Source organism: Coloeus monedula, assembly GCF_965178545.1.
Source record: "Coloeus monedula genome assembly, chromosome: 7".
Lineage (NCBI taxonomy): Eukaryota > Metazoa > Chordata > Aves > Passeriformes > Corvidae > Coloeus > Coloeus monedula.
This window is the reverse complement of record NC_138787.1, coordinates 13,832,354-13,856,850: the sequence shown is the minus strand read 5'-3', so window position 1 is coordinate 13,856,850 and position 24,497 is coordinate 13,832,354. Positions and strand designations below refer to the sequence as shown.

Genomic DNA, 24,497 nt, shown 5'->3' with positions numbered 1-24,497 from the left:
TTTTGACACTAAACACTAAGAAAGCAAGCACAACACATACTGCTGCCTGTGTTTTTGCTGCTTTTTCCTTATCAAATGGCCTGACTGATGTGTTAAATGTCATGTTGCCCAATATTACGTAGAGTCATTCCAGCTGAATGGTACGTTGTAAGTCCTGTATGATAGGAGATACTGAGTCTTCTGTAATCCAGGTGATATTGGAATGTCTGCCTTGCAAGCAGAAATATGAGTTCTGACCCCACTGCCTCCAAGGGTGTCCTGCTGTTCAGGACAGATAATATGTGAATAATCCAGCGGCCCAGAGTAGCATAGATTTCATAAAGTAGTATATCAAGTTCAGCATGGAAGTTGTGAATGTGTACAACTGAGCAGGAGGACAAATACTGGTATCTCTTCTGCAATTCAGTCTGGTCATCAACTGTAAGATCTTTCTAGATTTAGTCTATTCATCTGTTTTCGTGCTAGGCTGGAGTAATGACTGTCAAAATTACTATTACAAATAATGCCCTTCTGTGTTAGGAATGCCAGTGCTGCACCTGACAGCAAACAAGGGCAGTAGCTCTGAAGGAACCTGGGGAAGCCTGGGTCAGGTGTATGCTTTACACCATCAGCTATTCCAAGAAAAGTCAGAGTAGCAGATAGCTAGAGTGAAATTTTGACTTTGAAGTTACTATGTGACTCAAAATGAAGGGAGTCACTTGGATTCAAGAGTTTCTTGTAATGCAGTAAGCATGGTTATATTAAATTACATTCTATAGGTCAAATTTGATGATAACTTCTTCAAGATAAAATAAAAATTTATAATTTGAAATACATGCCTGTGCCTTCCATCTCTGGTCTGCCATCATCAAAACAAAGTCATTCTGGCAATCTAAATTCAATCTTTCCTGTGGAATGATTATAGGGGAGTTTAACAAAATGCTATCTAGTGATACCCACCAGTGGATCAGTATGAACATTTACATTTGTGTTTGAAGCTAATTTTTAATGTATTTCTCTTAATTTGCTAGGAAGATACCTGTCAAGTTAGCAATTAAACTGTAATTTGGTCACTGAGGTGTTTACACGGATTAATAGATCTCTCCCTTAAGCGTATGCTCCTGGGTTTGAAATAACAACTATACTGCCTGGTAGCATGACCCCACTTGAGTTTCACACACACATGCACAAAATCAAATTCCATCACATTTTAATGCAAATTTTACCTTTGCAAATGATGGCCTGAAAAGAAAGAGTTTCCATGGTAACCTTAGGGAACACATAACCTGTTTATCATAACTTCTTCATGAAGCAAGACAGGGGGTGGGGAACATGCTTTGATGTCAGCTGTATTTTTCTGTAGACAGCATTCTGCTCTAGCACATCTAGAGAATTTACCAAAATGCTCGTGTACTGTCCTAAATCAACTTTTTTTTCCCTTCTTAGAAACAAAAGCAATTGTATGGAATAACATAGGAGGTAACTGCAACAGGCAATATTCAACTTGTTAACTGACCATTCAGCTCCTGTCTATAGTTTGACAACTAGGTCAACATTTTGAAAGACCAATCAGAAATTAATAGTTAACAGATCTCTTCCATCACTTTATCTTTTCTTGCTTTCCCTCCATGCTTTAAACTTAAGCCTCAGGTATCCCTGCTGCCTTTCAAAGCCACTTTTTTTTTTTTTCCTGTTCTTTCACTTCACTGCTGAAAGTACTTTTTTGAAAAATGCCTTGAAATATCTCTGAACTCCTACATTTTGGAGCTACCACGGAAAAGAATATATTGATTATACTTCACATTTGGTGCTGACTTTCAGAGTTGAGGTGGTGGCTCCTGGAGCTGCCATTAGCAAGAGTGAGTTTGATGGCTGTGAGCATCTGTAAGGTTGTATTTTTCCTGCAGATGCATGGTAACTCCTGGATAAAGGAAAGTATGTCTGCAACATTTTTTTAAGGTCATTAGGAGTAAGGAACAGATGTTGAGGTTTTTCAGAATGCAGCTTTGAAGTGCCACTTAGGAGTCAACTGACAAGACTGACCCTATAGGCAGTGATTTTTGGGACTGGAACACAGAGGAACCATTGCCCACAGTTACCCATCTGGTATCCATCTGGTACCAGCAAACAACAGACAGTACCAAATCACAGAAAAACTGTACCAACTGCTAAATTGGTATCAGCAAGCAAAGAAGGTCACCACCCAACAGCAGTTGCAAGCAGGAGAAACAATGTCTGTAACATTTACAGACTGGTATCTGAAGATCCGGAGGAACCTGATGCCATAGCATATGGAAAGCAATTCCTGTCTCTAAGCCTGCTTATGCTGATGTTGTTTGCTCAGTATTAATCCAGGTTTTGGGGGGGGTTTGGGGTTTGGTTTTTTTTGTTAACCATATTGAATTTGCAGTGTGGAGAGCTTTTGTCACAATGCCATTGAGAGAGTGCCTCTCTTTATTGGCATCTATGTTTAACAGGATTAAGGTGGATTTAATACCCTGTGCTACAGACTAACCATTCAAATTCTAGGAGTACTGTTCCATAGTGGTGTCAAATCACAATGGAAGGAGTTGAAGTTAACTTTTAACTCCGTGACGATTTACTCTGCAGTTTTTCTTTGATGTGAAGTATTCTTGGGGAGAGCTGTGGCAGGGGGTTGTTTTCCAATTTTATTGCCGCCTTCTTCTTCTTCCCTTTGGTAATTTTCTCCTTTCTTCCTCCTTTTCTTTTCTTGAAGCAGTGTGCTGGTTTTTACAGTAGCTAAGTGCATAGAATGCAATAATACAACAGTGAGAGATTCAGTGCCTCTAGGTGCTGCTACCCCTTCTACTCTTGAGGACCTCCAGCAAGGCATGATTTTATAGACAGTGAAAGGCTTGCTCTCCCCTGTGAAGCTGCCTGCCTGCAGGAAGCTTTTCACTGTCTATTTCCACTACTTGCTCTGCAATTTAGTTCCATGCCCTGCTATTTCCCCCTTCCCTCCCTCTTTTCTTCCCTGACATACACATGCATATACCCCCTGCATGCGCATTCAGCACCAACACCAGATGTAGGTAGACACAGTGTTATCTCAGTGTGTGCGTTAAAACACTCAAAAATACACCAAACATTTTCATTTTGCCATCCTCATCATAAATGGAGATATTGATCTGTCCTCTGTTTGCTTTCCAGGTACTGACACTGTCATTTCATTTTCCCTAAAAAGGGCACAAGCTCATAGCTGAGCTGCAAAGCATGGCCATTACACCCTGGCATTGGTGCCAAAAACTCTGCTGACTTAGCTAGAGAAAGATGCTGAAAGCCCCTGACTTGGAGAGAAGATTCGATTCAATTCACTTCATACTATGTCTCTCATGAAGTATTTCAAAATGCCTTATATCAGGAGATAACGTAATGAGAAAATGCTTTAGAGAACTGGATATTCAGATAGCAAGACAAAATGATACACAGCAATGTACTGGAGTAAAAGAAAAGATGACTGTCATTTAAAAGCAGTAATCATCTGGATAAGTAGTCTTGTAAACTAATTACAGTGAGGAGAGAAGCAAAGAATGCAAGACTGGGAGGAACAAGAAGCAGCTTCGTTTCAAACAGGCTAAAGCAGAGTACTGGTTTCACAGAGGGAGAGGAATTACACACAGTATTGTAGAACAACTAAAGAAGACCTGCTTTAGAAGCATATCCACACATATGGATTAGTATGCTGTATATTGCATCACAAGTGTATCTCTGTGACAGGTTAAGTTATTCTCTTTAGTGGCTGGGAAGAGATTAATTACATTGGCCTGGTTCAGGGGAAGAGCAATTGAAATGCCTCCGTGTAGTAGGAAAGAATCAATGCTGATGGGTGCTGTGGGTTTTTGGTTTTTTGTCTTGCTGCTTTTAAGATTTTCTCTCAACTCAAGGGAAATTTCTGTTTGCTTCTACTTTGGAAATAGGTTTGCAAGTGAGGGTGTTGCAAATCTGGTGCTCATTAAAGACAATTAAGAGATAGAATTAACCAAAACATATTATACAACTAATGGAAAAGGAAGCCACCCACAGAGACAGACACAGGCCAGGAAATGATCTCATTTTGCTTGGTCAAAGGAAACCATAGTCCTCCAGCACCAGGGATCAGGGGTTTGCAGAGTGAGGGTTCAGAAAGCAGAGTATTTTCTTTGTGGGGCTGTGCAAAAAACACTTTGCAGTTCTGGCTTCACCTCCATCTTTGCTGTTTTCTCTCTCTTTAGTGTTGCAAGATACAGCAAATGCTGAGAGCTTGTTTTCTACAAAACTAAGGCAATTGCCATGTTTTTAAACTGTTATGGGAACAGCCTGTTTCCCTTTTAAAGTTCCCATCTGTGTTTGTATTTCCCTCAGTCTATTGCCTTTATAGAGAATTTTCTGCTCCCTCTAAATCTAACCCATTAGTTTCACCTCCTTGAACAAGAGGTAGGGCATTACCAAGGAGGAAGAGTAAATCCTGAGATAATCAGCCCTTCTTAATTCCACCATGGAACACTGCTGTTCTCAGTGTTCCTGGTGTTCATTGCATAGGGAGAAGGGACAAGTGACTCTGAGTTTGTACATTTGTGTGTGAGCATGTGTATGTATATGTATATGTACAGAGGAACAGTCAGAAGGGGAGCATTTAATTGCCTTGCAATCGGACCAACCAAGTAGTGTTCTGATTGCATACAGCTGATTTTCTAAGTGAAAATTTTCAAACCTATTCAACAGCAAAACCAAGATCATCAGTGACTCTGGAGTGTGTGTCTGTGTTTCTTATGGGGAAGAGGAAGGATGGTTTGATTACTGTCTCTTTTTTCCTTTGGACAAGGATGTTTTTCTCATCCAAGGGAAATGCATTCTAGCAGCATGAACATAACTATTAATCAACACTTAAGCAATAATCAGTGAATGAAAAATGATGACCAGAAACTGAAAATGTACTTGCATAGCTACTTTGGTGCTTTTCCTTTGAGATCATGCCCTTACATTTTAACGTGAACAATTCTTATAAAATTAGTGCTGATATATTCCAAAAGGCAGTGGTTTTAAAAACCAGAGCTTATTTTTCACTTTAAAAAAATACTTACAGGGAATGATACATTAAGATCTGCATAAGTAATGTTATAAAACTACCTTGGTAGTCTGAGATAGAGTCTCAGTTGATACGAACCAGTAATATCTTATGGAATTTACTTAAGAGATGAGGATGCCAAAATCATCATCAATGGAATGCTGTATTCAAAAGTGTGAAGACATGTTCAGGATACAGAGATATAAAGGTTTTTCCCGTGTATTTTCACTCATAAAGGAGATAGAGGCACCGAGAGATGCAGGTGTATGTTAGCTTTGGGAATGCCTCCAAGAGGAATCAGATGCTATTGAAATTAAAATAAAACCCCCCTCAGTATTTAGCATGCTTTCCTGAATCAGGGCCGGGGTATGTGGTGGCACCCAGCAGAAACCAAGGTAGTGTGACTCTCCTAGTGAGCAATACTTTGCTTTTGTTCTTCAAGATGTTTTTTGACAAATTTAGTTATGGTTCTAATAGCATCAAGAGTTCTTTGGAATAATCTCAAAACCAGATTAGTATAAAATGCTTAAAGTGAGTGTGTGCTTAACAAAAAGAAAGCACAACATTCCCTGGGGCTGAGCCCACAAAACAGAACTTCAGGAGACTGTGAGGTCATGAGTAGGTGATTGGGCCAAGAGCCGGCACTTACAGCTGTCCGTTGATTCACCTACCCAAATTATTTAACCTGTATTTTCTGTTGACATAAACATAAAAAAATTTTAGTTATTTGCCACACTACCCAAAACAAACTTGAAGACATTGGACCATGATTTGAGACCCTCTGACAATTGTAGTCCTGAGACACCTGTAAAATGGAGCAGGAACAGAAAAACAAACTCAGGATCTGCTGGGAAGATACTGCTCCCTTCCTTGTTCTTGGAAACAAGTTTGTTTGTAAGAAGCAAGTTTGTAACAGGGAAGTTGAAAGTGCTGCTCTCTCTCTTCATTGGTGGTGGTGGTTTTAAGAGTTCCTGTGGAACATCATCTTGGTTTGCCGTTGCAGCCGCTTAGTGAAGAAAAGCACAACTAAGAATATCAAAAATAAGTATTAAAGGTGCTGTCTTCTACCAAATAATGGCAAAGCAGTACCAATGGGTTCATAAACATTAGACTCCTCTTTGAGGACTACTTCTGCCGTTAAAATCAATGCAACTTAATTAAAGCAAATTATAGATAGATACATCTATAAATAAGATATTAAAGTACGCTGCTGAATATGATAATTGCTGCATATTTAGCAATCAGCGTGTGTGTTCTGCTTTTGCCAGGAGGGATTTCTTTCAGAGGAATCAATGGAGCTTTATTAAAAACCATCCAAATTAGAGGGAGAAATGATGAGTGTTATAATAACGCAAAATCACTGTTTCAACTTTTCATTGCAAAACCAGGAAAGCAAAATATATCCATCTTTGTGTATGTAAGGAAAACATCAGGAAAATTCTTTTGAATTGTAGACACTGGTAGAATTTTTAATCTTTACCTTTTGATGCAAAACATAAAAAAACTGGATGGAAGAAAACCTGCTTTCTGTGGAAATGCTGGAGGTCTTTGAGGGTGGGATAATGAGGGTATCACAGCAGTAAGGAATTAAGAAGACCCCATCGATCAACTTCCTCCATTTCACATGGAACATCCAGTTCACTGCCTTACATCACCCGCCTCTGTTTTAGCAGCTAAAGAAAGTGTTAGCAAGTCAAATTGTGCTCTTAAATTTCACTTGCAGTTCCCAGAACCAGGCAAAGTTAAAATGCAAAAAATAAATGGGTGAATTTTGATGCTTCACCTGTGTATGAAACATTGAGACCAAGGTGGGGAACAAATCCACTTTTACCTCTCCGTTTTTCTTCAGTTTTCACTTAATTGAAAACAAAAACCAACTGTGTCTCAGCAGAGGGGAGACCTGAAGGTTAAAGGGCAAATTCCGTTATACCACGGCTCTTTTTTGGCATGCTGAATCTCAACCCATGTGATTAGAAACGCTCACAGACAAAAGAAGAGCTTTGAGAACAGAGGTCAAACCAGCATCTGAATCAAGTCCTTTAGCAGATGATCACAAGACTACTGAAAAATGTACTAAGCAATGCAGCAGTTCTATGTGTCATGTTTATACACAGACTTTCAGGCAAAAAGCAAAACTGGGTGGCATTTTCAAAGCACTTGGATTGATGGCAGAGCAGAAGCTTCACTCTGCAGCCTTCCTGGGGTGGCTCCTGTCTTATAGTGCATGTCAGTCATATAAAATACAATGGTAGTATCCTGCCATTTTTTATGGGTAGGAAACCACAGTGCACAAGCTCAAGTGACTTTTCTGAGCATACACAGTGAACAAATGAAAAAGTTAGGAGTCCCAGGACTCCTATGTCCATAAGCTTTTCCTGATCTCCCTTAATTTTAAATAAGTCAGCAGTGTTTTGCCCTGGATTCCCAAATGTGTCACTAAAATCACATCAGCCTTGAGGAAGTTATTGCTACTTACTTAGTGGGCAGCACATAGTCCAAATTTTCTTTCTGATCTTAATGGTAATAGAAATGTTTGGAGGAGGCTTATTGTTCAGAAGCCAGGGAAGCAAAGGGTTAAGAAGCAAAAGTAAAAGGACAGAGATGCTTAGCATTTAAGTGAAGAATTCATAATCCTGAATGCAACACCCACTGTATATTATTCTTTTTCAACAGTGAGAAACTTCTGTCTCTGAGCAGTGGTTTTTCTATAGCTGGTTAAAAAGCTTTATAAGAATTTTTGTAACAAACTGGCCTCTGCAATGATGATGAAGTTTGCTATATGCAAGTCTAAATACCTGCAGGAGAGGGAACAGTAACTGCAACTTTATGAGACAGCCAACTGGAAAATGGCTCTGCATCATTTATTTTCCTTATAAGCAGTATCCATGGTCTTGGGTTTTCACTGTGCTGACTTCACTCAGGATGGACCTTGAGCAGGAGTCAGGTGGGAATCTGTGAGAAGAAGTAGAGCCCAGGAAAAAACACACTGTCCTGCTGAATTCTTCTGGTAGGGGCAAAGAGTTGTTGCTGATTTCTGTTTGCAGTTTGGTAGCTCTCACCTTGAGCTGTGTATGGATGCACAAGAAGTCGTCAATTCTGGTTTCATGAAGCTTAAACTTCAAAAAAGATCGCTGTAGTTGTTATTTTTTGTACTACAACATCTGTCCAACCCCTAACACCTTGATCCATAAGGAAGAGGCAAGAGAGGCTTTCCTGCTAGCAGCTAGAATTGTACCCTTAACAAATGCTCCAAGAAGGAAATATAAGGTGAGAGGGAATAAAATGCAGGATCACCTGGGGAAAAAACAGTCTCATGCACTTTTCTGTACAGTTTTCAAGATAGGCAGGAGCTTCAGGATTAAGTAAATCCTTCCTTTCCTTTAAAGAATTGTTATTCTGCAACCTCAGAATTTTCCTGTAGGCAAATTCCAGACTTACTCAAGACACCTGCTTGCAGGTATACTCTATTTATACCTTAGAATGCATCTGCAGATGTTTGAATGCTCTAAGATATTTGTTTCTGGGCTGATCTACAAGTGCAGATTCATACCACCTCATTTTTTTATTTTTCTGGGACCTTCTCCTAGTCCCTATTCGCAGGCTAGGGATACTCACTGCTAGCTTATCACTTCCATGTGTTAGAAAACTCCTCAAAGTGCCCTGCAGTTACCGTGTTTGCTGGGGACATCACTTGGCACTGGCACTTGCCCTGCTTTTGTTTCATCTTTTTCTTTACAGTTGCTTTCTCTTTCTGTCTGTTTTGCATCTGCATGTGAAATGTGAAACTGTTAATCTTCCTACGATTTTCTGTTTTGATAAAAGTACAAATTCTGATTGTCTATGGAAATGTAGGGAGCCCTGGCCTTCACTCATTCTTCGCTGCCTTTTGGCTTTTCAGATTGGTCCCCTGCTGAAGGCTGTGGACATGGAGAGAGAAGAGCAGTACATAGTGCCCACACTGTCCTTCAGTCTGCACTTCCAGCAGCCTGGTTCTGCTGCTGGGAACTGGCAGGGGTTTAATTAAGGATGCAGAGATGTCATAGGATATTTTCTGAAGTGGTATCTTTCTATCACAGAAGTCTTGTCTGCTAGTGGAAATTGCTGTTTCTACAAAAGGAGACTTAAACCACAAAAACATCCACTAGCCATGTAGAAAAAACACCTCTCTGGCACACAGAAAATCCTGACCATGAAGGCATTAAGCTATATGGAGGCAGTGTCTTGTCAGTACCTCTGGTACCGTGTCTCCAAGTGTGGCCACTGCTGTGATTGAGATTCCCAAAGGGGCAATTAGGAGAATAACCTGCTGGTGCAGAGGTTCTGCTCTCCCATTCAGCTCTCCGAGCCTTTGCCTCTCTTCAACCTGTCAAAGACTTCACTGTCTTCTGCTAACCGGATGTTAGTTGGTTTGAATCATATTTGTATCCGGTTTATTAGTTTTACATTCCACAAAGGCCTTGACCATACCAATACTTTGCAACAGTTACATTCCATGAATTGTTTGTTGTTGTTTTTTGATAAAGATAGTATTTCCTTTCCTCAGTTTAAGCGTGCTGCTCTTTTAATTGCACTGATGGGATGATGGCTGTTTCTGTGTTTATCTCTGCCCATTATTTTTGCATATTCATGTTTTGCTTGTTAGTTGAGGCCGCTCTTAAGAGATGAACTGTTCATAATGATGGCACTTATTTAAGTTGATGTTGTTAATTGAAACCCTAAAAATACAGGAGCGTATTTTGGATCATTCTCTCTGTTGTGCATTACCATACATTTGTGAAATTTCACCTGCTGTCATGTTCTCTATTGATTGGGGTGTTGGTCTCCTAAGCCCTTCCAGCTGCATCTGTAGGGCCTCAGCTGAGCACTTCACCTCCTGTCAGCTCCCACCTTGCTGGTCACCTTGCGGTCATCACCCATTTGGCTTTGATAGGACTTCCAGGTTTTAATCCATTTTTATTAAGATTACTGTTTGTTTGCCTGAATATGTTGTGATTATTAACTACTAAAGTGGGTAAAACTTCCACACCTGGTCTGAGGGCCAGCTGCGTATGTCCTCTTTTAGGAAAGGAGGAGAAGCTGGAATATTTTGATCTTACTAATTAGTACATTTCACACCGATTTTTAGCTTAGTTTGTTGTAGAAGGCAGCAAAGGAACCCTTTGCTTTGACTCTTTCTGAAACATAAATAACTTCTACTAAGGAGGTGTTTCTATTTTCACAATTTCTCTTTTCATCAGGGTAGTATTTTATTCCAGGCACCATTTTGGCACTCCAGGCTGAGTGATGATACGCTTTTACTGTCGCATGGACAGATGGAGAAGGGAAATAAGAAGAAATGGCTGAGCCTTTAATTAGCTGTGCAGAGCCAGAGCATGCTTTTCCAGTGCACTGGGGGTTTTATATAGGGTGTGGAGACTCAGCCGCTCGATGGATCCAAATTAGCAAAATTGTGTATCCGCCACCAGGGTGTTTCTATGGTAACTGTCTCTCAAATCATATATACAAACAGACCTGGCAGGGGGTATTGCCTTCTATCTGGTCTGTAGGAAACCATCAAAAAAGGGGTGTTTTCAGGCTGAAAAAAGGCCTTGTGATGTAAATATTTTTTACTTTTGGTGATTGGTATAAGTTTTGGGATTACTGCTTGATGCTGGCACAATTCTGAGTGTCTGTGTTTTTTCATGTTGCCTGGCTGCTGTTACTCCCTTTAGGTGTGAGAGTGCAGGAAACTCACATGGGGCTGTGAATTCACCATTACCAGGCTCATGCACATAATTAATAACCTATCTACAGCTGCACAGGTAGACCATGTTTTTTATGGTGAGAGACCAGATTATACATTTTTTTTCTTTTCCTCTCATTCTTCTTCGTAAAACAGGAGAAATCTGAAGGGTCTTCTGTCACCAGTGTACCTGGGAACTTAAGGGAAATTATAAACCTGATGAAATTAGTAGTGTAAGAACAGCCAGAGTGGCTGTGACTCTTCACCTAAGTGATTGTATAAAGTCTCTCTGCGTGTTACTTTTTCTGGTGAAAAAAAAATGAATGAATGATCCCTTTAGCCTACTGCCCTCTTTTTGAAATGTAGGGCAATTATTGTTAGTTTTTGCTCATCCAAGTCAGGTACTGCTAAAGCATAGGTCATTTCAAATCAGAGGTGGTTATTTCTTGTGGCCAACAGTTCTGTGAGGACTCCTTTCTGTTTTGAGTGAGATAGAGGAGAGCTTGCAAGAGGCCTATACCAAACAATTTTTTTCACTTGCAAATATCTTGGATGTTTGATGAGTGCCAAGGTGTATAACAGTATTTGTCTGGAATGATTTCTAAGCCTGCTAAGTAGCTCCAAATGATACTGCTTCTCTTTCATTGGACTTGGCTTATGTAACATACACAGAAATGCTTTGTAAAGGTAGATAACACTTAACACACCTGAATGCACAACTTTTCTCTTTGCATGGGCTTATATATCTCTTCAGTGAAAATGGTGTATTGTGCATAAATTACAGGACTGACAGAAATGTACTGTAACCTACAGAATGCAAAAAACATGTTAATTTTTGTTTTCTCTTTTTTCTAATCGGGCATTTGCCAAAAGCTCGGTGTGATTTATTACTTTCTTTTTAAAGAATTGTTAAAAATGTTTGAAAAGGCATTAAATCTTCCTTTCTGCTATTAATCTGTAAAAGGGGAAGGGGATTTTAAATGGCCTCTTAGTATATTGCTTTATAAAACTGCTGATTCTAGCAGCACCGGAATAGGAATACATACTAATGTAGGAAACAGTGAAGGCAGTCAGAGCCTCCTCCATTTATGGAAGAAAAGACTAATAGCTCCATTTTAACAAGGCTCTTAACACTTTGGGCCATCAGCAGGCATTGAGTGAGTGAAATTGGGAGAGCTCCTGTGTGCTAAAAGCATTGAAGTTCACCGTTTGGTACCCGGTTGGAGCCTTCCTGATAGAATTGTGCTCCACAGCCAATGCCGGTTGCCATCTTGAACACAAACCAAGTAGCGCTGGCATTTTGACTGAGTGCGCTAATGCTGCACTTTTGAAATGGCACCAGAGCATCATAAATGCACTTAACTCCCAGCTGGATGCTTAGCTTTGCAGTGGCGTTAGGGAAAGTTTCTGGATTTGTGTTAAGAGTGAAAGAAAACCTGTGTGTATCGTATTTTATACTTAAGCAAAACAAGCTAGTGGAGGGGAAAAACGCGGACGTTAGCTTGGATTCAGGCAGTTATGCCACTGTAATCAGAAGGAGTATGCTTAGTTAGATATGTCCTCATTTTACTGAATCAGGAGGAGGGCCAGCCAGGGAAGAAGAGAGAGAGTATCCCAGCTAGTAGGTAGATGAGGGAAAAGCTCTGAAGATTGTACCTGCTCTAAACACTTCTTTGATACAGACGCCTTTCTTGTTGCAGTGATAAGATTATGTATGGATTTGAAGCTTCTTTGAGCCCCTGCCTTTCTTTTGTTGATTTTGGCATGTTGCAGCATCATGTGTTCTCTGCTTATCGTTTTGAGATGCATTGTTAGTAGCTGGGCTGCATAATTGATCTTCATCTCTAATTACTCTCCTCTCCACAGGTGCCTGGAAAGGGTCCAGATGGGAGCTCATACAGTCTTCACTTCGAGGGGGTGGAAAGGCAGTATGCATCCTTACCCAGGTACAGCACTGAGCCTTGTGCACACACTGACTCACCCTCCTTCCAATGGGGAGGGAAAGCAGCCCACAGCTGATGTCCAGCTCTAACATGAGAGATTATTCTGCACTTTTGTCTTGTCACCTTTTACTGCTGATTTACTGCCATTTTATACCTGTACTATTAATTTGGACTTCTGAATTTTTATAACAGGTCTCTCATTGAACATGTCAGCAAGAGTCATGATCCACAGGTAGAGAACATGACATTGAGGGAGCTGGCTCTGTAAGAGTTATAACAGGTCGTAGCAGGGCATAAATGACTGAGTTTGTAGTGATATAATCCTAGCTGGCATTGACAGAACGTTGCTGTGGAAAGCTTCCACTACAGCTGCCACAGACACTGAAGTCCCACTGTTGCTGTAAGGACTGTCTGACTGCAGTCCTCTTCCAGTAGAGCATCTCTGTGCTTTAACTGAATGCTCTGGAAATGAGAGTGAATTCTCTGAGGGGTTTTTTTTTAATTTTTAATCCTTATCAACTCAATGAAGAGTAATTCTAGTCTGGAACCAGTGGGGCATAACCAAAAGGAAACATTTCAGAGATTTCAGCCCCATTTCTATGGGAGTTCTAATAGCGGAGTGTAACATAAATCAAGCCAGAAAGGGGAGTGAGAGGATGCTAGATGAGATAGTGGGAAGCAGGGAGAGGAAAACAAAAATAGAAAAATATTCCCCCTTTAGAATTGGAGGGCTGGGCAAATCCTCAGAGGCATGGTCCAATCCACTTCGTGGATCTACAGGCCTTCTTTGTAAAAGCAAAGCAGAAATAGGTATCTATAAGCAAGAACATAGTAGTGCTGGCATTTAGGAAATCAGTGAATTCCTTCTTTTTGCTTTCTCTTTCTCCGTTCAGCTATTTACATTCAAAGGTGTCACTGAAAGACCGATTGATAAATATGTAATGCTATGTCCAACTCCAGATGAAAATACAAAGAATATTTTACTTTTGCTAACCAGAATATAAAAGCTGTTTCGCAAGACATTGTTGGATGTCTGTAGGCATTTTTAATGTGTGTGGTTTCTAAACCAAAGGATGTGTCTGCAGTTTACTTACTGCCTTCAAATGATATTTGTCAGACATTTTTTCTTGGAGATTCATCCTGTGCAGTAACTGGCTTTTCTATCAGAGATCTGCTTTCCAACAGTGTGTCTTGTATGTATTTCCTGGCTGACTGTGGGTATGTAGTCTTCTGGGTAAATAGCCATCTTTTTTCACAGTCCTCCAACACTCATGTTTCCTCAGTATGGTTTTAGCAGTGATTTTTGCATGTTAGTTAGGTGCACTTTAATTATATACACCCCTTTTTTATTTATTTTTGACTTCCATTTTGTTGAGTACTTACTTGTTAATTAATAATTGGTACTAAATTCATAATTGGTTCCCAGTGTAACTCTCTATAGCAATTTTTATATTTGTGTATCATGTCTTCTTTTATTCATTTTCCCTTTAAGAAAATTAACTGTATTTTTTCAAGCATTGTAAACTGAAAATTTCCCAGTGAAGTAACTTCCATAACCCAGAATTGGTTTGATTTCCCCAGTATTCCTTTCAAGGGAGAATGACCAGAAGTGAGCACTACAGTGCAGATGTAGACATGCCCTTGCTTTATGTAGTAAGCGTTCTCTGTATCCCTTCTGTCCTGTTCCTTTCCAAACTGCTGCATCCTCAGTGTGTGTACTGCTCATCTCTACAACCTGTGTTTTTGTTTGGTTTTGGGGTTTTGGTTTTGGTTTGGTTTTTTTAAAAGTAGATTTATCTGAATCAGATCATTAATTTTACAGTGTTGTTCCCCAAACCTCCATTTAACTTGCTGGAGACACAACTCTCCAGCTCTTACGACAGGTTTGAGTATTTAACTGGCTGGAACTCTCTATTTACAAAGTCATCCAAATATTCCCTAAGCTTTTGAAGATCACTGTGAAAGTGTCCTTTCTCTCCATGCCTAAGGAGATTATGCTGGAGAGTGAGAAGACCTGCACTTCAGCAGGGCTGTTTGTGCTTCCCAACCCAAACACACTGCTGAGCGCACGCCAACCCTTGTCTCCAGAGGGTTTCCACCCTGGAAGGGGCAGAGCTTTGGGATATCACACCCTTGGGTGTGCCTGCAATTCAGCAGTCGGTTGCTGCTTTTTATACTTCAGTTTTGTAAGTTTTGCAGTTTCGTGTTACTGCAGTAATTAAGCCCTGGCAGTCACAAATGACTAGATTGTACAGTGAAGTCTAAATCCAGACGAAGGGGATGCAGTCTCATTGCCAGCCACTAATGGAAATGAGTGATTTCTTTTGTTCTTGTGGCTGACTGCCCAGGAGTATAGAGGAATCCAGGTAAAAACCACCCATTTGCCAACCTATTCTCGGAGAAGGATCCATGGAAACTACTGTAATGAGCAGTATCATTAAAAAAAAAAAAATTAATAAGAGAAAGAAACAGGAATATAGAAAGAAATTAAGAGGTAGTATTTCCTCAAAAGAGTAGCTTTCTTCTCTACAGCATTTTAGTATTAGTTCACAGTTTCCTGCCCTTGGGTTTATTCCCCTTCTCTTGTGCTGTCCTCATCGTGGTGAGGCCACTGAGCTGCATTTGGTATGGATGCCATATGGAACTGTCTGCATACTTAGCCATTTAAGCCCAGTTTAATAAGAGATACTCACAGAGGCTTCAGATGAGGGTTGTAGATGCTGGGAAACAAATTCCTATTGCAATATTGTGTAGAGTCCAGGAGGATATGACCTTTGCCTGCCGCTCTGGTGTGGCACACACAAGAAAGGAGAGGAAAGCGGTTGGACTGCAGCCAGTTTCACAGGATGAGGAGGGAGGAGGGGATCTGTGCTGTGTCTGGAGTAGCTGGGACCTACACAGTGAAACTGTCCTACTCACCTGAAAGCCAGCAGGACTCATGCCAGTGTGTGTGGGCATGGACAAATTGAGGAAGAGAGCTTTGGTCTTCCTCCCCACTGGGCAAGAAGGAGGAATGTTCACCTGCCAAATATCTTTATGAGTGTTTTATGCCCCTAAGACACTGTCCCATTCCTTTGCAAAGGCATGCCTCCTGCATGGAGTCAGATCTGAACATACCTGCTGCTGGTTTGTTAAATTCTAAGCTTTGAAGCATCATTGTGGCTTTGCCTTTTTTTTTTTTCTGTTTTTCTCTGAAGCTGTTAATTTAAGTCTAGATATTACGGGCCAAATTCAGGTGATACAAGTCTGTATTAACCCTATTTGAAGAATTCAGCTGTCAAGTGTGCTTGTCTTTTCAGTAGGTGCAGCAGCAAATTACTGTCCTGGTCTCACTGAAGTCAGTTATGTGCTTTTTGCCTTTTGAGTAGAGGATCTGTTCCTGTGTAAGGTTACATGTTTAATTAAAAGGGGAAAAGGAGGCAGCAGCCTTTGAAGAAATCGGCTTTCTGTGTGACTGGTCTAAGGAGTGGTGAGCTGAGCTACATAGTTAAGTTTCTAGGTAAAATAATGCCACCCTGTAGGCTTGCTTTGGAAATGTCTACAGAGGCAAACATCTGAATTAAATGATTAAGTGGCTGTGGCAGGAGAGTGGCAGGTCTTCATCTCTCACTGCATTGTGCTGTTCTGTGCAGAAAAGCAGCAAAGTGGGAGAGACAGAATGGAAGGCTTTGCGAGAGCGATACAGTTCTTTGCACTCAGTACTTATGTGTTGCCCTGAGGCTACAGCTAAGTAGTGCTGAGTAGTAGTATTAAGCAATGTTAAATCCTTCTGCTTAGGAGCAGAATGGCTTGATTCTTACACCTCTTATACCTCTTCTTTTGGGAAGAAGAGCAGGGCAAGGTTGTGGGAGCCAGAAAAACATTGGTATCTCTTAAACTATTTTTAATGCCTACTTTCTTGGTGTCATTCAGAATATTTTCCTGATGGAGCTATGGAACAGATATGAAGCTGAAGCTGCTCTGTTTGTTCATAGTTCTATTTTTGAGCTTGCTTTTATGGAAGTCTGTCTTAATGTAAATCACAGTCTTGCTAATGGCAGCCTTGTTTGGAGAAGCCTCATGTTCAAGGACACGTTCTTTTCTGTGGTGGTGGAAAAGCTGGCTGTGACCAAAAGCAGACTGACAGACACTGAGACGGCACGCTGGTTGACATGATGAGTGTGGATTAGAAAGCTCAGCCATCTTTCCAATAAGAAATGCTGATTCCAATGGAAAACTAGTACTTCAGACTTTCTCTGGAATTCTCGTATTATTGAAGAACACATTTATGTCAAGGAAAGGGGGAGGGCCAGAAAGGCTGTGAGAGCATTAGAAAATAACTGCTAGCATGGAAAAATGAGTTCAGGCTGTGTAGATGGGTTCAGCTGTATTGCTGTGGCTGGAACAAGACTGCTGAGCAAACTGGTAATTGGCTCACAAGAATATCTGTCTTAAATGTAACACACATCCTGAAACTGGGAAGCTTGGAAATGGATTAAGGAACTAGCCTTGCCCTACAGTGGCATCAGGTGGTCTTGCCATGCTGGAAGCTTCCCTTCAGACTGACCATGCAACTTGCACTTCTTAAGGCAGTAGCTGAAAGCAGCACACTCTCCATTTCTAGGTATGATGCCAGGAAGGACAATTCTGATCACCTTGCCTGAGCCCTCCAAGACTTTCTACATTTTTGCATCAAACTAAATTTCAATTTTGGTCCATCCCATTACTTTTGTAAAAGTATTTACAAAAGCATCTAACCTGGAATTAGAAAGTCACATTGTGGGGAATTCATTACATTCTTCAGAGGTTAATTATTTTACTGCTTAAAGAGATTATGCCTTTTTTCCCCTAAAGTCTGACATTACCCAATTTCAGTTTCTAGATACTATGGTAAATATTTTTTCTGCTAGATTTTAAGAGCCAAGCCTGCAAAATTCCTTCCCTTGAGTATTTCTATGCAGGGATCATTTATGTTATGTTTTCACCTCCCTTTCAATAAATTAAATACATTGAGCACTTAGGTCTTACACTGTAGAGCATGAAAACAGCATTGACTCAAGGGGCCAGAGTACCCATACAGTCAATTTAGGAGGTAGCCTCTAGAGTTGAGTCAAAAACATTTTGAGCCCTTCGAATGAAAAGCAAAGTTTTGGTAATACCTGGATTGTGAACAGATAAGGTTCCTCCCACAGAAGAAATGGATTACTTAGCATGTTTCATTAGCTGCTTCTTGCATTTGCATGCTCTTGCCTTTATTTTACTAAGTTTATTTCAAAATGCAAGATTTCTGTAATTTAATTGAATCCTGAAGACTGGAAAAATCATCAGAAACTTACTTGACACAAATCAGGAGAAAAAGTTAATTGTCTATTAAATAAGACTCATCATTCACCATTGTCTAGCAGAATCTGAAATTAATATACTGACATTACTTAAATATGTATATAGTGTATTCTCTTGGTTAACAAAAAAGAAATCACAGTTTCAGTGCAGACTATAATTAGCTGTAAATCAACTTGTCAGAGCATTCCCAGCCTCTGGGAATTGACTAGCCAAGGACCACAGATGAAAAAGCAAGGTTTAAAATGAATTATTTAAACCAAAATTCCCTGTATGCTGGTTTAAATCACAATTAATTATTTTTTTTCTGCTTAGAATCACTTTGATTTAACCTATTCCATCACTTGTTGGAAAAAATCTGTCCTCTTTCTTATTTTGTATACCTCATCTATAGTCCTCCTTGGCATCCACCAATTTGTTGCACAGAGTTGATCCAGCAGGGCAGTCATGGTTATGGCCATCAGCTGAGAGGTGGCATGTCCTGCTTGGTGTTGCTGTTGACAAGTGCCATGTGGTGGCACAGTGGTTCTCAGTGACAGCACTGCTCTGTCCCATCCCATGGCTGCTGTTCTGCCAAGTTATCTTCCTGACACCTTCTTGGTGCTCAGACACTCCTGAGTAAGAGCCTGCCTCTGTTTTTCACTGTTCCTCTCACCAGTTGACTTCCTTACATGGCTCCACTGAAATTGCGACTTCCTCTATTTTTAATTTGCCCAAAATGGTGCTTTATGGCAGGCAGAGGGTGACAATGCTGATGCAGACTGCAGGGAATAAATACCATTGCTGCCTTGTAGTACTGTTTAAATTGGAGCAATGTTCACCTGATAAAAAGAGCATCTGCAGATACTCTCTCATGAAGGGGGGCAGGGCTGCCAAAACTTTAATGGCAGTGGAATAGTTTATCAACCCTGTCCAGAATCACTCACATCTTAGCCTGTCAGTGAACCCATGTTACTGGACAAATGTTACACAGCTACAAGGTGAACCTGTTAACTTCTGGTGCATAATATAATACCCAATATTTTAAGTAATGCCCAGGCTTTTCCCTCCAAAGGGGTGGAAGCCAATGAAGAGCAGGTTGATGGGAAAATATTGTATAGTTCCAGGTGGCTGAATGAAGTCTGTATCTCCCTCATTACTCATACTGATTAAAATAAAAGGAGATGGTCAAGAGGAACATTTGAGAACTAATTGTAAATGGCCTTTTTTAATTTTTGATATAAATAATTTTTTTTAATATTCCCCTGGTGTAACTTCAAAACTAAGAAAACTTGATAATTTGGTGCCTTAAATAGGATTAGAACTAAGTAGGGTACAAAAATGAATGGCCCAACTAATTTCATCACCCTAGTCATGTGAAATATAAATAATATTCAAACACTATATTCTCTAGTGTACTTGATTACTAACTTTCTCTTCTGTTTTAATCATCTAAAGTGATACCAGTAATTCAGGGATATTTTTTTAATATGATTTTTATCTTGACAGCTGTGCTTTTATTGAAAATGCAGCAAAATCTTGTCTGTCTGTATCTTCCAATGTGGTGATCTCATTATAAATGAAATATATGTATGGTTTTAGTTGGATTTTAAGTGCTGGCAGGTGAATTTAGAATCAGTTTTAATGGAAATAGTGGTCCTATTCAAGGACCTCCAAGATACGTTGCAGTAAACCAGCCAAGATGAAATACAGGCAAAGAAAAGAGATCATTCTTACATGCTAGAGCCCAGGCTTGGGAACCAAGCTGATGTGCTCATTAAAAGATTAGCTTGAATCCAATTTCAAACAGTTTTAAGATTTGGCTAACTAACTTCTCTTAACTCTGGAAGATACTAAAATTGATTGCTCTGGAAACTACCCGGGCTCTAAGAGATGTCAGGGAAATCATTGTATCTCAGGGACAGAGCCCAAATCTATAGCAGGACACCAGATTTGTGACACATACATGCAGCAGAGAGCTGGAAATGCTCTGTTGCAACTTCTTCTCTTCCACCTCAGTTTCCATCCCTCTGCTGAGGTGTGCAATAGCACCTAATATCACCTAATATCACCTCAGTGCCATATGTGAAGCTTGAAGACTTTTTTTCATATATGATGTCAAAACACATTTGTCCAAAAATGTGCAGAGTTCGTAAATAACCTCTGTGTACCTTCTACAGCGAGAGTCTCAGGCATTAAAAGCAGAGCAGGAAGAAAAAGTGTCAGTGTACTACAGACCTTTCAAAAAATGGTCTTGTGTCTCTAAGACATGACTGAAAGGAAGAAAGAAATTTGTAAACAGGATTACAATTTCAGAAATTCTCTGCGGTGAATACAAAAGGAAGGAGATTTAGCTGTAAAACATACCTCCAGCTTTCTAATAAAATAGAAATATCACTTGAAATGAACATGATGCCTTCATCCAAGACAAATTAAGTCTAAATAATGAAAAAGTATACTTTAGAAAGTCAGAAAGGTCAAGGTTCGTGACATCAAATCATGGATTGCAGCTGGCAGGCCACCTCTATAATTTCCATGGGAATAACTAAAGAAAATTGACCGAAGAAAACGTCTGTAACAACTGGGACATAGCTTGAAAAAAAAAACGCTAAAAGCCAGATGTCCCAGAAGAATACTTTGGAAGTGTGGAAGGAGTCAGACAGGGATGGGGTTTGTCAATTTTCCTAATAAGTCAGTCAACTCCTCATAGCAAAAAGCCAGTTAATGCAATATGGAATAGTTTAAAAGTCAATTAATATTTTGAAACTAAACAGCCAGCCTTTTTGCAAGGAGATACTATGTGGAATAAATAAAAATACTTTCAAGTGTCACATTTACAGAAAACATGGATCTGGTATGAATTTTAGTGTATAATCAGGCATAAGGACCTCCCACTCAAACTAAGGGCACCAAATTCAGCTTAAAAATATGGGAGATGGAGGGAAATACTGCATTTGAACAAAAGGACTTGAATTAATATTATAAAATTTAATGAAGTCTTGGAGACATTGCCTCAGAAAAGAAAGCTGTATTAACTATGCCTCCAGTGAGTAAAAGAACAAAACAACTGTTAGGGAACAAAATATTAATCAAAGAAAAAAGTATCAGTACAAAATGGTTAGGTTGAGATGAAGGATCTGTGGAAAAAAGATAAGTGAATGCAAATTAAGAAGAAGATTAAATTAAAAACCAAAAGCATATATCCCATAGAATGCATCAACATAGTGATGTGCTGAGTGAAACCTGGGGAATAAGATGTGTGCTCCAAAATGCAAATACATCCATTGCATTGTTAAGATGGATATTGAAATGGCTCAGGAGACCAGCAGACTGGGAAGCTCAGCTGGCTGCTTTGTAGGTACGGATATTTGGAATAAAAATGTTGCTGCTCATGCTGAGCTGTAATTCAGAGCTGATCAAAAAGTGTGGGCTCTAGGCTGCAAAGGTGAGAAAGAGCGTTGTAAAATAAGACAACTCCGCTGCAGTTCTTGGTTTTGGCTTTCCCTTGATAAATATGTCTGGAGGTGTGGCTGAAAGATGGCTGTCAGCAAATGTGCTTCGAAAACAACTAGCAAAGGAAAAATGTAGGAAGCCAACAGTATCAGGTGTAAATATGTATTATTTTTGAGGATGTTGAATCAGGAATTTTTGAGCAAGCTTCCTGCAGCTCTCATTTTTGTACTTGAACATCTTGTATGTTGTGTCATTGCTCAGCTGTGTTCCTGTGAGCAAACAGCAGCTTTGCAATGGCACCCTTTGCTCAGAGGCAGACTGCAGTTAGTTCTCCATATTAGTTCTCAATTCCTTTGTCTCCATCCAATCTTTGCAAAGCATACTCGGAAAAAACAAACAAACAAAAAAACCACCAAGAAAACACCACATCAGAAACACAGCCCTACAGGATGTTGTACTGCCACAATGGCAAGTTTCAAGCTTCTAATAGCAAGCCATTTAAAGTGAGTCAGTTATAGGTATCCTTATGTACACGTTTAGGAAAGAGGAAAGATTATGATGATTAAGTAGGAAAGTGAATTGTATGTGGACAGTCTTAATTACATGCTTAATGACAGGCTGTGAAATTTTAAGACCCCAAATACAGTTCTGTGTTCTTTTACAAACATGTAGGGGACAGAGTCGTGAGCACTCTGTGTGCCACCCACCAAGAAATGAGAAGCAGGGTGGGGGAGATGTGAGAAGTAGAGAAACACAAGGGCAGCATGCTGAGCAGACCTGCCGTTGTTTGTTATCCTTGGTGAAACCCTGCCTTGTGAGGAAAGAGCTTTTATATAAACTGGTGATTAAAGGAAAGAAGTGTCTAATTTGGGATTAAGAGAATCACTGAAGAATTTAATAGTAAAAACAGTTGCTAGAGCAGCTGTTTCAACACAGCTCAGACAATTGGCAGCCAAACTGCTTCCATTCCATAAGTAGGTGACATATTTAATTTCTCTGCACAGAAGTCTTAAACATATCAGAAGAAAAGTCTCAATTTTAGAGGGTTTTGTCCAAATTTCTTTGCTCGTGTTCACCAAAGGCTTTTATGTTGCTCTTCATAGAAAGTCATGCTTTAGATGTGTTGATCCCCCTTGAGAACAGCTAGAAATTTACTAGAAGCTAGTACAAGCCTGGGCCAGAACCACTGCAATCCATGGATGTGTTCCTAATGATTGCAGTCAGTTTAGACTGAAACACAACCACTGTTGGAGCATATTCTTTGATTTCTTTGCTGTCTGGGTCAGTCTGGTAGTAATTTGATAAACTCTGATTAGGTTACTTGTTGTTTTCACCAACAGTTTTGCCCACTAACGTTAGCAGTTTCTCTCCAGATTTTGGAGATCCTAGTAAAAGAAATACATCTTTTCCTCTATGTGTTCTTCTTCAGCCCATCCAATCTTACTGCAGATATAAGTGAAATAAAAGTAAATGTAATTAATGTAATTCAAGGTTGTTGAAGAATTGCAAACATTGATCACTAGTGGTGATGGACCAGCAACTTTGTTAAGAGCAAGCATAGAGCTAAAACTCCTGTTGTACCCTGTTAGAGAAGATTAATTCCTGCTTTCTTAAGAATCTTTACTCTCGTCTCCAGGCCTGGAAAAGATTGCATTGTTCTAGCATTTAATAGTTATGTAAATTAGCACTAATTTTGTCATTTAGCACCTGTGCAAAATTTTCTACTAGAACAGTTCTTTCAAATATGGCATAAACAAAGCATAAGATGCACAGTGATACTGTTCTTTTGTGGATGCTTATTTGGGAAAATCTGCATAAGCTATGGAGCATCTTTACCACAGGTAAAGATGTTGTGGATATGCCAGAAACACAGCAGCAAAGCTTTGTAGGCATGTGGCTGGTCTTAAATAGCACATAGGCCACTAGTCAGACTTCCAGCAAGCTTTATTTTGAAAATATATTAAATACCACAATGCATATGCTAAAAACTTAACCACATCTTTAGGGTAATGGTAGTGTCTTTGCTGTACTCAAAACCTTTGTCTGCAAAACATAACTTAGGCTGGCTATAGAGATATTGACAGAACTCATACTTCTGCTGGCTCTGTCTGGTATTGCTGTGATCTCCACTGCTTCTGTCCTCTGTTCTGAATGAGCAGATGGGATCCTGCAGCTGTTTGAATAAATATTAGTTTTAAAGAATTATGCTGCTCTGATTAACCATTCAATGAGGGGGGAAATGGCAGGGGAGAGAGCACCTAAGGAATCTCTCTACTTCAGGCCTCTTGCCCAAAAGCATTCATTTAAATGTTTGAGCAGTAATGAGGTGAGGAGTTATATAAACTGGAAGCCGTTCCTCAAATCACTATCTTCTCTCTGCTAGAGTATAATTGATAGCTTGTGTGCTTGCAACAGCTGAAAAAATAGAGCAGAACATGCAAACACGTCCACTGTATAACATACGTGGGAAGCAAGTGGAGGAGAGTGTTAACTTTAATAGAAAGTGAATTATCTGCCATTTTTGTTCCACCCCAGATGTAATTCAGCAAGGAGATTGGATCTGTGCACTAGATAGTCTGAGACAGTGCCTTGGAAATTGGCAGTCAGAGTTCCATCCAGAGGGCAGGAAATGTGTGAACAAAACCCAGCCCAGGTTATAAAGCAAAACCCCAAGCCAACAGGGGTCCTTGGATACTGAGTAGCTGGCACTTTCCTTCATTTAAAGAAGAAAAATAGCTCTTGTTTTACAGGTGAAGGAAGGGAGATGCTTTGAGAGCAGTCTGTTGTAGATCATGGCAAAATCTGGCAAGAAAAACCAATCTCAGAATGATTTCACAGTGAAAATCCATGTGACTTGCTTTTTGCTTGGACCTAAGTGCTAGTGTACTGCTGTATATATATCCATGTGTCACCAGGTTTTGGTCGCTCATTTAGCATTTTGCTATGAGTTTTGGTTCAATCTGAGATACTGTGCTTTAAAGAAAAGGCATGTTTGTTTACTGAGAACTGAGTTGTCGTCAGTATGGAAAGAATGTAT

The 24,497-nt window shown here is 39.9% G+C and overlaps 1 protein-coding gene across 2 annotated transcripts in view; it reads left to right on the top strand.

The window, feature by feature from the left end:
• The window catches only part of PARD3B (par-3 family cell polarity regulator beta), a 401,283-nt gene that overhangs the window by 357,845 nt on the left and 18,941 nt on the right, over positions 1-24,497 (top strand). For both annotated transcript variants that reach the window (XM_082285055.1, XM_082285054.1), the window contains one exon: positions 12,633-12,712. In XM_082285055.1, the coding sequence (XP_082141181.1) occupies positions 12,633-12,712 (80 nt within the window). The remainder of the gene's footprint in view (positions 1-12,632; positions 12,713-24,497) is intronic.